Genomic DNA, 17,947 nt, shown 5'->3' with positions numbered 1-17,947 from the left:
TACACATATATATATATATGTATGTATGTATGTACGTATGTATGCGTGTAATTTAATATTATATATATATATATATATATATGTATATATATGGATAAACCATTATCAATGATATTGTAATTAGCAAATAATAGCACTTCGTTGAATTGTGTGAAATTGATATATAATTATTGCGTCATCACGGGTCGACTCCCCTGGGACCCGCAATTCTGACCAATAGAAATCCGAGACTCTCGTGTTGTATCTTTCGGCTGAGACACGGAGTCTCGCCCCTCCTCTTCCGGTCTTTCGTCGTCTCGTAAATCTCAACGGCCCCCCGATCTCTGCGTGAGGTGGCTGCGTCGGAGCCTGATGTCGGCGGGGAGAATTCCCAGCGAAGATAGCGCAAGAAACCCAAAATAATCCCTGGTTTTATCCCGTTCTTGTTCGTTCGGTTGGTTCCTGACAAAAGGGGAAACGATTGTTGTTCTTCCGCCGGATCTCGGCCATGGCAATGGCTGCGGCGTTGGTGGTGGTGCCCCTCGGCCTTCTGTTCCTCCTGTCGGGGCTAATTGTGAACCTCATTCAGGTGGGCCTACTTTTCCTTTCGATACCTGATATTATCGTTTGAGGGTTTGTGTTTCCTTTTGTGCGGTTTGGTGGTTTGGATTTGATGGATTCATGGAGTTCTTTCTCGAACAGCTATGGCTCGTTGTTGGGGTTAGGGCTTTTAGTTTGGTCTGGCATTATGATTTCCTTGTACTTTGGTTATAAGATGAATTAGAGGCTGATTCAAGTGCATATTTCCCCGTAGTTTTGGACTGTTGAGTATTTTTCTCACTATTTTTCCAATCTGCTTCTATTCTTTTTATTGCTATGTTAATTTTTCGAAAGATTTGATTTTTTTTTCCATATTCAGATTTTTTGCGAGCGTCCTTGTTTTCTACCTTTGATTTTTGCTCCTGCAGGCTACAATTTACATCACAATACGACCTTTCTCGAAAAGTCTCTTCAGGAGGATTAACAGAGTGGTGGCTGAATTACTATGGCTCCAGCTCATCTGGCTTGTCGATTGGTGGGCTGGTGTTAAGGTAAACTTCCTTAAAATCTTCAGATATCTTTGGCTATTGTTTGCGATATGACCATCTCTGGTAGTACCATGACTTGTTTGGTGTGTGAATTATTACATTTTTTGGTATATTAGGGTCATCCCCATGAATGTTTGCTTCAACATCTGAAGCAAGGGACTCTCTCTTGCTATCTTGACTAGTAGGATTGTCCCTTTCTACCTTGAGTGATAATAGGCACAGAAGTGGACAGGAAGGAGTGAGGAAGCAAGAATAAAGGCTGAGTAGCACAGCATTTCAGCATAGTTTGGGGTCCTTTAAAGGCTGATTAGCAGCTATAAAGGCTGATTAGCAGCTATAATTTTCACATCTAGGCTGGGTTGATGAGGCAAAAAATATAGTAGTTAAATTTAGCGCAAGTTATGATTACTGAAGCAGTTGACTTGACTACCTTGTTTTGCACTATTTCCGAAAACTAATGCAAGTGGTGACCTTCTATTTAGCTTGGTCCAGAAGCTCAGATAGGGCAGTTACCTTGACTTGGTTTGTTAGTTACAGTACTGATAATTTTGTTGTGCTATGTAATTTTTATACTTGTTTATAACCAAGAGATTTATGCTGCTTATATCTATATCTAAAGGTTTAACACGTATAATGTATTTTCATGGTTGCAGGTTCAATTATATGCAGATTCTAAAACTTTTGAATTGATGGGTAAGATCTTGTTTTCTTTTTTTTTTTCTTTTTCTTATTAGGAAAGTAAGGATGTTCTCAGAGATCAGAATGTTTTTTTGGGGGGTCTGATCTGTTGTGTAGTAATATTATTCATTGTCATTAACCTTAAAGCATGTTACAGGTAAGGAGCATGCACTTGTCATTTGCAACCACAAAAGTGACATTGATTGGCTTGTTGGATGGATTTTATCTCAGGTTTGTATCTGTTTGTGCACTACACAAGATTAAGCATAATTCGGCTAGGTTTAATCCAATTATGCATGTCATGCTTTTGTTGGTCATGAATTTATGTGGTTGAAAAGAACGCACTAAAGTATTTGTTTGTCATTGTCGATTGACATGTATATTTTCTTTTAATTATTCCTTACCTCAGCGCTCAGGTTGCCTTGGAAGCACTTTAGCGGTGATGAAGAAATCATCAAAGTTTCTGCCAGTGAGTATATAAGTAACAAAGTTTGGCATTTGTCTCTTTCTTCACATTTAAACAGTTCTTCTGGACTAGGTCATCTATGATGAAGCTGTTGTCTTTCTTATCCAAATTATTATAAGATAATCAATTTTTGTAGGCATCATTGGTTTGATCTACTGGACCAGCCTTCTGGTATATTTGTCATTTTGGCTGATTGTCAAGACCAAAAAACCTAGATTTCATCCTGCTGCTGAAATATGAAAACAATTAATAATTTGAATATCAAAAAAGTTTTAATTTTTTTTTCTCTTTCTTTCTTGCCACAAGGAAATCACAAGAGAGAGGCGAAATGGGACTTGTGCCTTGAAACGGTGGTGGCAGCTATGTAACATGATATAAGTGATAAGATGAGAAGTATCTGGTTGTTTATATTTGTTTTATGCTATTCTGTTCAGCTAGATTGATGTTTTTATAAAATTGGACCACAGTTATCTTGGATATTTTTTCAAGGAATTCAGTCAAGACATGTTACTGTTTATGGTAAAAGACAGGGGCTTGCTATAGCTCTAAGTAGTCCTTTGAAAAAAAGCTTGCACTCTTAAATGATGTTTTTATGAAGTATCAGGCTAATTCACTCGACTTTACAAAAGTGAATGTAGGTGTCTCCAGCAACTTTATGATTGAGTTTTAAATTTGTTGAGTTGGCCACCTCTGTCAATATTGAACAAAAATACTCTTTGAAGTTTAAAATGTACTCCTGTATTCTTGACCATTAGCGATCTCTGTGCTTTAGTACAATTGCATCATTTTTTGAAGTAAAAACTTTATTGTCAATTGTCAATCTTGTGCTTCGGGAGAGTGCTGACTAATGACAGGGTTACAGTTTCTTTTTTCCCATCAGCAACAACCCCTGGATATATCTAGACCTGTTTTTTTATCTATTTGGTTTGTGTCCCTAATTTTCTGTTTTTTTTTTTACTTTTTTCTTATATTATTAGTCTGTTTTGCTTGGTACCCACAAGGCCATTAAATATAGATTTTTCTTTCATAGCGAAGTACAAAGTCATTTGTTATGTGTCCATTTGAAGTTTCTAGAGTAATCCTCTTATTACATAATAGTCTGTGTTCTGATATTAAGTTCTCTAGAACCATCATTGCAGGTTATTGGTTGGTCAATGTGGTTTACTGAGTACCTCTTTCTTGAAAGAAGCTGGGCTAAGGATGAGAACATACTTACGGTACTATTTATTTGCATCTTTTGTACTCTGTTCACTTTTCTTGATTTTGTTCTTTTTTATTTCATTTGAGTTTCTGTGACATGCAGTTGGGTTTACAACATTTGAAGGACTTCCCTAGACCATTTTGGCTGGCTTTGTTTGTTGAGGGGACACGTTTTACACCAGCAAAACTTATAGCAGCACAAGAATATGCAGCTTCACAAGGTCTTCCTATCCCTAGGAATGTTCTCATTCCCCGGACCAAGGTTGTTTTTAGTTTTTGACAAATTACTGTTGCAATGAGAGTCTGTTTCCTTTTGTTGGTTTTATCTCTGTGTTTGATGATCTTGAAACTAGCTCTATTGCTTGAATATCTTAGATACAAGATGGGGTGATATGCAAAAGCAGAATACTCAATATTTATCTCCTATTGTGATAGCAAACTCTTTTGTATCTCTGTGGTTTGATAGTATAGATTGAAATATCTATATATGTATTGACATGTGTTTAGTCTTCAGGGTTTTGTTTCAGCAGTAAGCATCATGCGCCCTTTTGTTCCTGCTATCTATGACGTAACAGTAGCTATTCCTTCTGATCAACCTCCACCAACGATGCTTAGGATTCTGAAAGGGCAATCTTCAGTGGTATGTATCCTAAATTATGCACTATCATTATGTGTCTCCCTAACCCAGTTCACTGTTGCATTTAGGCATTGCATCTAAAAATACTTGGATTTATTTGAAGGCCAAGAAACTCATTCTGAAATTTTGGATGTCAAGGAGCAAAGAATTATTGATAGGGCTACACTGAGTAACATGTGATTGATATGCATATGTTACTTCTGTATCATGGTTATCAATTTAAGATAAGTTCAAGGTTTCCTAGGGAAATAGATGTTTAGTTAATTTATGAGAGAACTGTTATCAATTTAAGATAAGTACGTGTTCCTATGGAAATTGACGTTTAGATAATTTCTGAGAGAACTGAGTTGTGGGTATAACTATAACTAATGGTTGATCTCATTGGAATTGCTTAATCATTTTGATCTAAAGTTAATTTCTTATGCTATTTGTGATTGCTACTGGATGGATGATATTTCTATGTTACTGTAATAGCCATCTTGTAGATTTGATGTAAGTTAAAAGTATATCAGAAGTCAGAAGGCATGGACTAAATTCTTGGTTTGGTTTCAAAACTGGTCCATAACTAGACAGGTATAGTACCATACACGTGTGTAACAACATTCAGTAATGGGTTGGTACCAGTTGGTACTTGGTACTCCCCTGGCCCTGCACGCACACATACACCCAAGGGGGTGGGGTGGGGGAGGTAAGAGGGGATGAAGAGGCAGCAATGGTGACACCAGCGAGGACAAAGTGGCAGTGATGTGAATGACAAAGAGGTGCTGACAATCCGGAGGTAGAGGAGGAGGAGGTGGCTGCGGAGGAGTAGAGAACTAGGAGAAGAGGAGGGAGCAGAGAAAAGGAGGAGATAGTGAAAGAGAAGGAGAGGAAGATAAACAGGAGGAGGTGGAAAAGGAGAAGAATAGGAGATGGCGAAGGAAGAGGAGGAGGCTAGGGGAAGAGGTGAGAGAGAAAGCTATTAAGATCTATCAATGATTTATTAAAAACAGAAAAATAAGGGACTGGTATCATGTAATAACAAAATCTGTTTTCAAGTTTGTTCTTGTCTAAGACTTATGTGATTGCAGGTACATGTCCACATGAAGCGCCATGCAATGACCGATCTGCCTGAAACAGATGAGGGAGTGGCACAGTGGTGTAAAGATATATTTGTGGCTAAGGCATGTATTCTTTCTCACATTGCTTTACGAGAGTTCTGAGGATCTTTTGTTTCTATTAGGTGATTAAAATTGTGCAATTTAGTCACATATTCTTGGTTTCACTTTTGTGCAATGATGTCCTGCTGCTTTACGATTCTTATCTGTGTTCCTTTCATTGTATCATTGAACTTATTTCTCTGGCAGGATGCTTTACTGGATAGATACCAATCAGAGGGTACTTTTGGCATTGAACAAAGACAAATTGGTCGGCCTATGAAGTCTTTGCTGGTAATATATTACTCATCTTGGCAGTATAAATAAAACAAGTTATATAAAGAAAAAAAATATTTGGTACAAGATAAGACCGTTAACATTGTAAACTTGCAACATCATAATGTGTTTGTCAAATTGTTTCACTCTAAGGTGAAACTCTCCTCAACAAGTAGAAAGCAGCTTTCTCGGGTTGCATTGTATGTCTTTGTACAATGCCTCTGTTGATAGAAAGCCAAGAAGCTGCAAATGTCAGCATAGAGTTTTAGATGGATCCCAATTGTCTTCTAATATTATGATGGTAGATCTGTTTTTCTCATCTCTGTCCCATTTTATATCTGAAGAATAACAGGACTTTCTTCATGAGTGGATTATCAAAAAAATCATATAATGATTAAATCGAGGCTCTATCCAACTTTGTTTTTTTTCCAAGTTGAAACTTTGTTCAATGAGGCTGCAGTGTAAAGCAGCTCTCTTGTGGTGTATTAGTCTAGATAGTTTATGACCTAGGAGAATAATGAGGTAGCTGAAAATGCTTTTTGCTTATGAGAAGCTCACGATTCCAAGGCTTTACATTTCTAGTCTAATATTGCAGATGTCATGGTATGATATGGACTGTGCGTTTGAGTCTAATATTGCAAATATCATGATATGATATGATTCCAGGTTTTTTTTCTTCTCTATTTGCTCTGAACTTTGTCTGATTAAAGAAACTGGACAATGGAAATCATCTTTGCACAAATGAATGGATTGTTTAATTGAGGTGATAAATTTGTTCTCTAAAGATGCTAGTATTCCTACTGAGTTTGCTATTAGATGACTCGTTCTGGATCTCACTTTTGCCTATCTTGATAATTTAACTTGAGTCGAACAGGTCGTGGCATTTTGGTTTAGTCTCCTATCATATGCTACCTTCAGATTCTTCAAATGGACTGAACTCTTGTCAACATGGAAAGGAGTTGCACTCACCACAGCAGCGTTATTAATGGTTACTATGATTATGCACATTTTTATCCGTTTTTCTCAGTCCGAGCATTCAACCACGGCCAGAGCTGCACGGAACCGAGCAAGGAAAGAGTAAACAATCGTCGCAGCATTGAAACACCTAGCCAGTCCATCAAAAATAGCAACCTTGTTGGACCTCCAGTTGTGACTGGTAATATATGCTCATACTTTTTTTTATCTAAACCTTTATGTTTAATCTACAGCTGTTCTTGTCATTCAAATGTAGGCAATTGTGGAAGATGCAGTTTCACTCTTACTAGTAGTATGCTGTCATTCAGATGAGTCATGGAAATGCACTTCCCTCTGTTCCAATGGTCCAAAGCAAAAAGTTACTTGAGAAGGGGTTTTTGGCATGGAGACTATATCAAAACTTCTTCCATGTCATTCTATCTCTGGTATGTGAAATCAAGGCAGCCTTGCTTTTGAAATCTTGGAGAACAAATTGGTAGGCAAAACTAATATTGCAATGCTACTGTCACATAGAACCCATGTTGGTTTCCTACTGCTTCTTGATTTCATGACTATGGATGTGGTCGCAATTAATTATTAAATCTAGGAAATGTGTTATCATTAGCATGAATCTTGAGAAAGCTTATGAAACAACCTCCTTTAATGTTATTACATGTCTTTTATTTCTTCGGGATTTTTATTAACATGGATATATTTGCTTGTTTTTCTCCTCTGAAATATGCCGTGTTTTGCTTATGGGGAACACTGGGTGTAAATATGATAGGAAATAGATACTACAAGAATGAAGCTAAATTGGGAGACAAATGATAGGAAATAGGAAGTCTCAAACATTCTTTAGCTGTGGCATCACAATTTACCTACAACCTGAATTCGAGAGGCATCATCTGCTGCTTCTGATCTTGTCAAGATGGATTCGATTCAGTTGGGTCGTGATGGAAACCCTGTAACAAATTGTCCGAATCAAATAAATTTGTGTCAGCACACAATCAATCAGATAGGCTTGGATTCAGGGCAAGGATTACTGGGTCTAAACCAGCAGAGTCAATTGTAGCTTGACTTGACTTCAATAAAAAAAAACTAAAAACACACGCAAACAATATGAGATGGGTGCCAACTACAGTCATAGATAATGCAGTGTTTGTCTTGGCAAGTAATTTGGCACCTCGGATTTATCTCCAAGACCAATCTGACTCTGGAGCTACAGATCAACAATGAGATGGACAATTCAACACACAAGATTGATATTATGAATTGATACCACAAAATATTAGGGCAGATGGACATCTGCTTGTTAGAACTTTATCGTCATGACGACTCCTCCGTCATGCATTCTCTGGAAATGAATTCAGGAATCTTTAACTTCCTTTACTCATCAGATGGATTGCCAAGTGGGTGGTCTGCAAAAGCTGTAAAGCATGAAATCCTTAGGAGCAAGAACTGAGGAACTCTGTCTTCAGAGATCAAATGAAGGACATATCCTAGTAAAAAGATAACACATAACTAAAGCAGCAGAATCTTTTAGGGCCAAACAGAATCCAATTAACATGGGCCTAAATGCATTTACTTGATCATAACCTACCATGATCCTTGCGCCACACCAGACAGAAGGAGAACAGTGTAACTGGTCCAGTTCCATGTTTGCAAACATGAAGATGAAATAGAAAAGGGAAGCAAAAAAAAAGAAAAAGAGATGCAATTTTAAGTGATGAAAATAGCCAAAAACTTCCGTGCGAGTCGCCGACTAGAATTCATTGACGCCTAGGCTCCTCAACTGAGACCTCCACCAAGCAAACTGGACATGCCTACAAGAAGAAAATATCTGATCGGTTACACCCGGGAGATACACAAAGTTGTATTAACTGACAAAGTGAAATCCTAGCTAACCTTGTTTATGCTAAGCCACTGTGTCACGCAATTAGCATGATAGACATGCTTGCATGGAAGAGTAATTTGTCTATCCCCTCTCTTGTAGTTCATCTGGCAAATGATGCATCTGGCACATATAAAGTAATTTTAGGACTTTCAGAAATTTCAAATGAAGTTAATGGTAGATATTTCATATAAAAATTTGGTCCACTTCAAGAATAAATGTAAAGAGTCGTAGTTAACCAAAACCAAAGACGAATTACAGATGGCTTGGTAATCTTCGTGTGTAGGTTATGTTACAAGGGGAAGGCTGATCCTATCACTTAAATCCATCTTTATATATGTTCATACAAATCAACATTCTGCTCCATTTAAACGAGTGCTAGAAAGAAAATTTGGTTTGAGAGACATGATCCGGTGGTAACAACAAAAGAATGCATGGTACATTGCAAAACACCATGATCTTCACAGTAAAAGCTTGGCATTAATACCCTTTATATGCTTACAACCAGATGCTACTCCTACAAGCATTAGTACCCTTTATATGCTTCCAATTGTTGCTTTTACCAAACAATGCAATCTATAATGGTAATGAGGTGTGGAGTCTGGACTGATGAATGCAGCATTAGTGGGCTCACAGTGAATCAACAAGTTGCAAATCCAACACAAAAGATCAGGCACTATCATTATGTTTCCTTTGTTCATTCCCCCCCCCCCCCCCACCCCAAAAAAAAACATTAAATGCAATACCAGCATTGCAGGCTGGGATTATTCCTAGCAAAAAAATTGCTAAAAGATTTTAAATCCAATAAATGTGAACCAATGCAACAGGAGATATGAGATGAATCACATTAAACCAAGGTTTTAACTTGGGGTCCAATGCCAGTTTCGGTAATCTAACAGACTGGTACAATAACAGTATACCGGGTAGTATATCAACTTGTACCATCCAGTGTCCACAAAAATAACAAAAATAATATGGTATGGAACCATATGGTCTGATACTGTAGTCCGATACTGCTCCTTGGTTGGACCAGTAAATACCAGTAATTGCTCACCATATACAATCGGTATTTGAATCTGTCCATTAAACTACATATACAAATCAGGAATCATATGGGAGTTTGAGGCTCTATTTTTTTTTCGTTTTTTCATGTGTAGCAAACAAAGACAAGAATCTTCATCATCTAAAGAAACATAAGAACCAGAACTTTACCTCTCCCCCTGAGATTTTTTCCTAGAAAAGAAGCCACACTTGTACTTTGAGACAGGAAGTGAAGAAATATGTTCTTGAGAAAGACCACGGCTTTGTGTTCCAACTGCCTCACCCAAATCAAGTAACTCCTGTTTATTATTTTGATAATTGATAAAAATGTTCAGATATTTTAATCAAGGGGAATAAAAAGAACTTGAAGAGTGACCAACAGGTTATTGCATGCTAAATTCCAAAGTTTAAATTTGATATGCCAATGTGAAAAGCATACTCCAAAGGAAAATTACTGATGTCGGATGAGAATGGCAAAAACTTTGAGAAAAGTACTAACAATACCAATAAATATGAAACACTATTATGCTCTGAGAGCAAATAACAGGCCTTATAGTGTACCAAGAGGAACAATTATTTTCCTCTACCCATTATTACTTGCATTAATAATAATTCTGTAAAATATCTTATTCATTCTAAATGATGCTCCCATTTTCAATAATGACCAAATCTGTGTCCTGAATATTAGTGTGCATGCAAGTTCAACTATAATGATATGTACATGCAGTAACAGGACTGGTTGAAATGAGAGATGGACATGTAGATCCTGATAGTTTGAGATACTACATGTACTCGTCCAACATATAGGCATTACAAGAGCTCTTCCAAATTATTGAAGAATGACTATAAAGGTCTCTTGCAAATGCAAACTAACACAAGATTGAAAGATAAAGAACATTAGTGTAAACTACTAGGCAAATTTAATATTTGGCCATTCTTACACCTCCAGAATACCATTAAAATTGAAAATGCATAATCTATCATAAATGGTAGAAATATCAGATGCCTACATATAAATTAGATTCTCTGGCTGGATGATTGGCTTGGATAGTAACTAAAATATTAGTCAATATTAAAGTCGTGAATGTCCTTTACAACTGTCATGTGGGAGTGACAAGTGATTAGATCAGCAAATAGAATTGGCTTTTATGGTGTTATTAACAGGATTAGTCCAGTCTAGCTTTATAGATCAATTTAAATCTCCTTCCTATCTGATATGGGACTAAATCATGGTGTCATCTATCATCTGAAGACAGTCCTTCCTGCAAGCATTGCTCTGATAATCCCTCCACATAATATTTAAACCAAAAAACATAGAACATATGTAAAATGTCAATGTAAACTTGTCATTAGTTGTTTGGTGAACATTCATTCATCAGAAAATTATTATCTTGATAAATCACATAAGTGAATACCAAGATCTAGTATGTTCATAAAGGAATATAAGACATTAGAAAAAATCAATGAGATCAATGGAAAACCTCATATGTCATGTTGTCTGGGTCTATGTTGTCCTGCCAAACAGCCTGCAACCACAAAAGAATAGGATTAATCAGTTAAAGTGCACAAGTAAAGCTATGAAAAAGGAGTACAAAACAATCCCCTTATTTAACAAATGAAAACAAAGTTGTGCTTAAAATCATGAGAATAACTGAATATATACTAAGCCAACCAAAAGCAATGAGAAAATATATTTGCAAATCTTACAGAACATTGATGCAAGAATAAAGAAAGCAGCAGCATTATCAGCCTTCATTTTCTAGTTCTCTATAGTAGAAAACTATGATGAGTGTTCTTTAACTACAGTCAACAAGGAAGATGTGTTCCTTGTGAAACTAGCACATATATCTCCCGCAAGGTTCTAATATACACCACATGCAGCACCAGTAACACATGCTAGCACAAATCAAATTTCTCATAAAGATGTGCCAGCATGCCATCAGTACAGTGTAAATTCTCCAGGTGACATACTGTTGCAATTGTACTGCACAACCTAAATGAACTCTCTGAAGCTCAATCATGTCTTTCAGCTCTCTTTTAAGCTTTGATGAATCATGCATTGTCGCCATGATGTCATTAATCACAGTATGCTCCCAGAAAGATAATTAGGATATAATTTGTTTCAGAGGAGATGAAATTGAACCTTGTAGATAATTCTCCAGTGCTTTGTACTTCATCTTAATAGATTGATAGGATGTTGTTGACTACCTCCATTCCAACGACAAAGACATACACATCTAAAGTCATAACATCAGAAGTTGGATATGAACATTATCAATAGTCATATCAAAAATTTTCTATATTAAGGCTATAGGATACAGTCCTACAGGCAGTTTTTGCTCTTATAACCAACTTGTCTTTTCTTCTCGATAATCAAATTTTGGCTTCATATATAATGATCTTGAGCATGAGATTTAAGGATTAAAAATATTGTGCCAGGTTGGGTGATAATCTAATTTAGCAAGAAGAAACTAGTACAGTGAAAGTGTCCTCATTAGATGCTGATTTTTAATTTTAATCTGAAAGGCATCTACTTATTTGATGTCCTGCAGATCAAATTCGTTGTGTGCTGATCAGACTCTGTAAACAGAGCCTAAATCTATGATTAAAGACGTTGATTCTCTAGGTATGCTAACAAAAACAATAATTAAAAATAAATAAAATGATGTTGGCTCTTCTGCACTGAAATCAGCGAAACACTGGATATACAAAGGTGGGTTCAGAAGTGTGAGGCAGTGATAAGTTACCACCTAATCCTAAGGATCATCCTTCCAGGTTTTGTGGAAGGAATTAGCTTAATTGGGTACAACCAGCCACTCGACAATGAAGAAAGTTTATCGTAGCAACATATAAGCCGAATTCAGATTATCTATTTCATGATGATCGGAAAAGCAATAATCTGATGTCATAAGCTAGTTGCAACAATCAACAAATACTCATATTTTTAGACGTTCCATCAATATTTATAAAACAAATGCAAAATTTAGTAATCATCCAGTTCTATCTCAATTACATAGCAAATGAATAACCAACAAGCAACAGTAATAACGAAAATTAATATATACTTTGATAGCATGGTAGTTGGCAATTATAACCTTTTTACTGGCAACCCTGATGAAACTAATTAATGAATAGAAATGAATCTTGAGTCTCAGCTGGAATGGACTTCCAGAGTATGTGAGACTTGGTCCAAGATGTCTTGACTGAATTACAGAAATCCAAATTTGTGGACAAACAACACAACTAGAGCTTCATAGCTAATGGTATTCGATGAACAAAAAATATCAGCATTAACTGATTACTGAGGTATGAAAGAACGTACAAAAGAAGTTCCAAACTAAAAGATTTGATAATAACATAATTTATAGTTGAAACTATAAGGCATATGAAAGAGCTCCTAACCTGACCACCATTTGCACCATCATTTGTATTCTCTCGCACCTGAATGCCTATGATTAAAAAAGAAGAGCTTAGAGCATTATGCATATAAACTAATGACTAACAGACCTTCAATTCCATCACTAGTTCAGTGGCCAAGAATTTGTTCAGATTCACCATGCAGTCAGTTTTCTAGGAACATGATAAAAAAACAAAGAAGAAAGCAAGCACCGAGTCCTTAATCACCCTTGATACTACATCATCATAACTCTCCAAAGATGGACTTGCATTTGCATGCTGGTTCATATTGATCAGACTTTTTCAGATTACTCATGTTACCACTGATAGGTGAATGATGTTAAAATACAAGTCACCTTAGAATGTACATGAACTAAAATAGCATTGCTCAATGTGCTCATCCTTGCTCGATCATTTTCTAAGCAGTTTGGAATGCCCTCTTTTTATTCTGATAAAAATTTTTGGACTGACATGCCAATCTAACATGGATTTAGCAGGTCTGATATGAGCTTAGATGTGCTGGGCCATAAATAGGTTTTCATGATTAACCCAATCAATAACAAGTTATGTTCAGGCTAGAAAACTGATTTGACTTACCCAAACTGACCCTTTTAATAGCCGAGTTCAATGTGAAACCATTTTTTCAGGATATGATCTCAAATGTGTCTGGTTTAGGTCAATCGACTCTGGACAATTCATGTCAAAAATAGTTCAGTGGTGTTCAACATGTCAAGCTAGGTCATGCAAGTGAAACAAATCATGATGCAAGCCATTAATTGTGCTATGTTTTGGATCATCCAATGGGACACAATATGTTTAATAAATAGGTCATGTGATCGGGTAAAGTTACTGTACATTAGGTGGGTTGGGTTCAATTTTAAGTTTTCTACACCACTAAAGAACAGGTTAGGTTCAACTCAGGTGATATTTATCCAATTTACTAAATTCAAGTTCCGACAGCACAAAGGGTGAGAATCAGCTTGAAATGTATCTTGTTGTTCTAGCCAGCAGTCAGTTTGCCACTGAAACAAAGAACAAAAAAGTGAATAAAAAAAAGATGGAACTGGTTGATTTTGCAATAGAAGGATAGCACGTTACTTTTGATCTGCTCCAGCTTCATCTCTGATGACCATATGTGGTAGAGTGGTGGGTAGTCCTTTAGGAAGGAGATTGCGGTTGCGCAATCTTTCACATTTCTGACATGTAACCATAGTGTCAAAGACTCGGAACTCAGTTCTAAAATATAGAGAACTGGAGTGGATTCAGAAAAGGTTTGCTTGGTTTAAAAGGTCCAAATTTCAGATAAGGGAGCAGACTATGTAACAAGAACCAAGACCCCTCTGTTTCAATCTTCGCAACCTATCAAAACAGTAAGTTTCATCCATATGAGGTGAACACTGTTGGGACTCCATATGTGAACTTAGTGTTTTTCAATATAATACATTTCAAGTATTTTCGAATTCCTATATCATATGCTAATTTAGTCCTCTTTCCTTAGATGATGCCTTTAGCACCCTTCCAATGAGTTCTATAGTCAGTAGATTCCTTTTCGGTAGGATTTGCAACCAAATCTCTGAGTATTTGAACAACATGAGCATCTCAATACATGCATTAAACAAAAAGTGAACTATATATATGAAACATCCTTGATGGTTCCTAAACAATAGCAAATTCACATGGATATGATATGGTTGACACACAATAGCAACACACAGATGGTAGATAGAATTACAGGCATGTGAAGTTGAATGTTTGGTGAGTAACACAAATCAGAAAGAAGACATCACTAAAACAGCATGTAAGTTGCATGGCTGGAGATTTCACTATTCAAAAGGAGTTACTTGAAAAGCACATGTGGCCTCAAACCAATACAACAAAAGTATTAAGCATTAGATCAATAATACAAAGTATCACCATGGATCTCAGAAGTGGACACACAATCCCAGAGTTGTCTCCATGATTTAACAAATTTCAAGCAGGTATACTAATGGATATGGCAGACATGATAAACAGAAAAGCCAGGTCTAACTTACATTCTTCGGCACTAGGAGTTCTTGTTTCCACACCTAAATTCCCATGCAGAAATAGTTGTGGTGAGTCAAATATGTTCGATGGGGCAGGGTCATCCCACATCCTCCTTGCTGCGTCTAATTGTGGAGTAAAACAATTTATCTCATACGCATGGCCGAAACTGTAATATGAATCACTAGCTGCACTAGAAAACCCATACTTGAATGAGCTTGTATGAACTGTTGAGTGATATGCATTTCCCTGCATATGATCACCAATTTAAGAATTATGCAGATTACCACAAACCACCAAATTGCTATTGATTTACAAGTTTTACTCCTAAAATATGGGAAAGAAAATGAAACCAATTCCTCCAAGAATGAGAACTGGATGAGGCATAAAGTGATAAGTTTGGTAATTAAGATTCACAGTGACATTTAAGTGATGGCAGAAAACATCATCAAGAATACACTAAATAAAACCATAACCCACATTGGCTGGAGCCTCATACTAGGCTAATACAAATATCTCTGAAAATTTGTATCTCCTTTCGGAAAAAGGAAATGGATGAATCCATGTGTTTTCCTTTTTTGCAAGCCAAGTGATCATCAATTTGAATAGAAAGGTGAAAAGTTACCTAAGAAAGGATGCGAAACCATTTTCTCTTTTTGAAACATTACTATATTAGCATTAATCAATTCATAATTACAACAAATATAGTGCCAAAGTAGTTTAATCTTCCAAAGTATTTATAGATATTGCAAACCTAATAACACTTAACCATTGAATTTACAGAATTCAAAAATTAAATGCCACAAAAACAAAACTAATCTGGATCAGCTTTTTGCTGCAATTGACAAAAAAACCCAATGTCAACTCTAAAATTCATGCATTCAGTAACTGGTGTGAGCAAAGAATAAGATCAATTTAAGTTAATATGGACAGCCATGGAACTGCTACATTACTTTAACTACCTGATCCTGAAAAACTTCTGCTGAATTGGCATCGGTCTGAGGATACATAAGGCCTTCAAACAAATCCATAAAGCTCTCTGTAACAGTGTAGGGAAATCCAGTATCTATATAATGAACTTCCATCTGGCGACTATGGCTCATGTTTCCTCCTATTCTACTGGAATCCTGCCAAATTGAAGCCAGAATCAACTGAATTAAAATACCAAAAAATAAAGATTAACATAAGGACAAAAAATAAGAAAGAGAATGGCATCTATTTACCATTAGTATTAGAATTGAGAAGTTTCTTGTTTCATGAGGAATAAGACAGCATCAAGTCCAGCAAATCTGCAGTAAGGCACAGATAAATAAGTTGAGCTTATACATGAATTTTTCAACTCAAAAATTATGACCTTAATTTAGAAAACTCAGCAAGGAGTCTTACAACGTGTTCCTACAACAACAGAAAGCTACTACAAGTCGTCATGTCCCAAGTTTGTGGAATGCTCTTACAATGTAATCCTCTTCAAGGAATTACAAGGACTGCCAGGAGAAAAGGTTCAGATAAAAAAACAGAGTCGTTGTTTGGTTGGGGCTTACAGTTCTAAGCTGTCAAGATTTCTCACAATATAAAGAAGCTTTCTGGTATCAACCTTACGTTTATGAAAGAATGCATCAAAAACTCACGAAGCTTTTAAGTAAAGAAACATAACGTCAGGTTCACAACCCCTACGGCGCGGCAATTTACCATGGGAAAGGCGATTCGTTTCTAATAGTTCAGAAACAGAAACTTTTGGGAACTATAACTGACATTCATCGCCCTCATTAGAAAAGGCAGCCAAACTTATTCTCGTGCAAGTTTCGATCAACTCCCCAACCAAATTTTGGAGCAACAAAACAAAGGAATAGTTGATTTACCACGCTTCTACCCATCTATGTCAGGCATCCTCTACACTCTGCAAGCCATTCCCCAAAGGAGCGACAAACAGATCATGATCTTGAACCAAAACCCCGAAGTAGACGTAATGTTCGGCGACCTCTGCGGTCTCTTCAAGAAAAGCACCGAGAGAGCCCAAATCTCGACGCCTTCCAGCGCGACCGGCGAAGGCGGGCGGTGATCTCCGATCAAGTACTCGGGTTAGATCAATGCCGTGATGAAGAGGGGAATGCTTGGATTAACAGCGGACAGAGATGCGGAGTTCTTGTGAGCTTGAGGAGGAAGGATGCTCTGCAAATCTGTGAGCTAAAGGGGGAAAAGAACGATCACTTTCTCTCTCTCTCTCTCTCTCTCTCTCTCTCTCTCTCTATACTCCGGTCTTCTCTCTTGCTTGCAAGGCGTGAGGAGAGAGAGAGATGGCAAGGGGCTTGGGATTCGTGTTCTGTCCCTCCGGGGGTTATATTTTGGCCGCTCGAGTCGCGTCTTAAAATAAGACAAGATTCAAGTTACGGCATGCGGACGGATGGCTCCCGTCGGATGTGCAGTGTAACTTAATTGGTGACTCCCAAACCTCTCACGATTCAATTAACGATTTCTAAACCATGATCTGTATTACATTCGAATGGCGACACACCAGCGTGGCACGTAAGGACGTTGAGATGGCGGATGGGTCGCGTCGAGTCGTGACTTTAGGTATCATCGAGTATATTACTCTTCCTACGTGACTTGGGTTGTAATTTTATAATTTCCCAAGTAGATTTTATATATATATATGGTAATTCTTTAAAAAAATCTCATAATTTTAGAGATTTCTTTTAGTACGTCCTAAATTTGAAAATTCTCAAGGTGTGTCCTTTGCTATAAAAAGATCATTTTTCACTTTAATCTTAAAAAATTTTCGTTGTAGCCCCCATACTAACCATACCTTCGCTCGCACTTGGGTGCCTGGCTTATCGACCCTACTTGTGCGAAAACACATATAGCCAAGGGACAAAAGAGGAATGGTAAGTCTTACTAGCTCATATGCAGAGGCATAGCATGGGGGATAATGTTACTTGGTAACTCATGCACTAAGACGCATATGACTAGGAGAGGGAAGAGAGGCACAATAAGGATAATAATGATCATTTTTTAAAAGGCGATTACCAATAAGGATAATAATGATCATTTTTTAAAAAAGGCGGAGGCACAATAAAAGACGGAGGCACAATAAAAGGCGATTACCAATAAGGATAATAATGATCATTTTTTAAAAAAGAAATGCTTTACTAAAAATTTTTAAACATAGGTCGCTAGGTAGAAAAA

General features: G+C 36.9%; 2 protein-coding genes across 5 annotated transcripts; one reads left to right on the top strand and one right to left on the bottom strand.

Moving 5' to 3' along the window:
* Window positions 1–263: 263 nt before the first annotated feature.
* Window positions 264–7,101, top strand: LOC103995779 (1-acyl-sn-glycerol-3-phosphate acyltransferase PLS1). Of its 2 annotated transcripts, XM_009416474.3 has the most exons (12): window positions 264–568; window positions 948–1,070; window positions 1,721–1,760; window positions 1,903–1,976; window positions 2,155–2,214; window positions 3,351–3,428; window positions 3,515–3,673; window positions 3,926–4,051; window positions 5,119–5,211; window positions 5,395–5,478; window positions 6,335–6,616; window positions 6,692–7,101. In XM_009416474.3, exons 1-11 carry the CDS (start codon window positions 488–490, stop codon window positions 6,539–6,541), a joined length of 1,125 nt encoding a protein of 374 aa, XP_009414749.2. In that variant the 5' UTR covers window positions 264–487; the 3' UTR covers window positions 6,542–6,616; window positions 6,692–7,101. The 2 variants fall into 2 exon arrangements, with proteins under 2 accessions (XP_009414749.2, XP_065021274.1); XM_065165202.1 differs by lacking the exons at window positions 6,335–6,616; window positions 6,692–7,101 and adding an exon at window positions 6,056–6,319.
* A 173-nt stretch (window positions 7,102–7,274) lies between these two features.
* On the bottom strand, window positions 7,275–17,076 carry LOC135646073 (E3 ubiquitin-protein ligase BIG BROTHER-like). Of its 3 annotated transcripts, none has more exons than XR_010498954.1 (10): window positions 16,624–17,076; window positions 15,988–16,053; window positions 15,727–15,891; window positions 14,776–15,013; window positions 12,749–12,795; window positions 10,828–10,872; window positions 9,518–9,645; window positions 8,320–8,428; window positions 8,015–8,237; window positions 7,275–7,841 (listed from the first exon to the last, which is right to left on the bottom strand). XR_010498954.1 is itself a non-coding variant. In XM_065165204.1 (10 exons), the coding sequence occupies exons 3-10, from the start codon at window positions 15,988–15,990 to the stop codon at window positions 8,184–8,186; spliced, it is 789 nt and encodes a 262-aa protein (XP_065021276.1). In that variant the 5' UTR covers window positions 15,991–16,053; window positions 16,151–16,248; window positions 16,624–17,076; the 3' UTR covers window positions 7,933–8,183. The 3 variants fall into 3 exon arrangements, 2 of the variants coding, with proteins under 2 accessions (XP_065021276.1, XP_065021275.1); XM_065165204.1 differs by lacking the exon at window positions 7,275–7,841 and adding an exon at window positions 16,151–16,248 and having other exon boundaries at window positions 7,933–8,237; XM_065165203.1 differs by lacking the exon at window positions 7,275–7,841 and having other exon boundaries at window positions 7,933–8,237.
* Between the last annotated feature and the right edge of the window lie 871 nt (window positions 17,077–17,947).

The sequence above is a fragment of the Musa acuminata genome, chromosome BXJ3-8, assembly GCF_036884655.1.
Source record: "Musa acuminata AAA Group cultivar baxijiao chromosome BXJ3-8, Cavendish_Baxijiao_AAA, whole genome shotgun sequence".
Lineage (NCBI taxonomy): Eukaryota > Viridiplantae > Streptophyta > Magnoliopsida > Zingiberales > Musaceae > Musa > Musa acuminata.
The sequence above is the reverse complement of the archived record's forward strand: the minus strand, read 5'-3'. Positions and strand labels throughout refer to the sequence as shown.

Bases quoted from the DNA above. Each gene is read 5' to 3' on its own strand.
- LOC135646073 (XM_065165204.1), bottom strand. The intron at 15,014-15,726 runs GTAGTTAAAGTA...GATCATATGCAG, and splicing joins CAGAAGTTTTTCAGGATCAG to GGAAATGCATATCACTCAAC. The intron at 9,646-10,827 runs GTTTTCCATTGA...AATAATAAACAG, and splicing joins CAGACAACATGACATATGAG to GAGTTACTTGATTTGGGTGA.
- LOC103995779 (XM_009416474.3), top strand. From the start codon at position 488: ATGGCAATGGCTGCGGCGTTGGTGGTGGTGCCCCTCGGCCTTCTGTTC. The intron at 1,977-2,154 runs GTTTGTATCTGT...TCCTTACCTCAG, and splicing joins TTGGATGGATTTTATCTCAG to CGCTCAGGTTGCCTTGGAAG. The intron at 3,429-3,514 runs GTACTATTTATT...TGTGACATGCAG, and splicing joins AGGATGAGAACATACTTACG to TTGGGTTTACAACATTTGAA.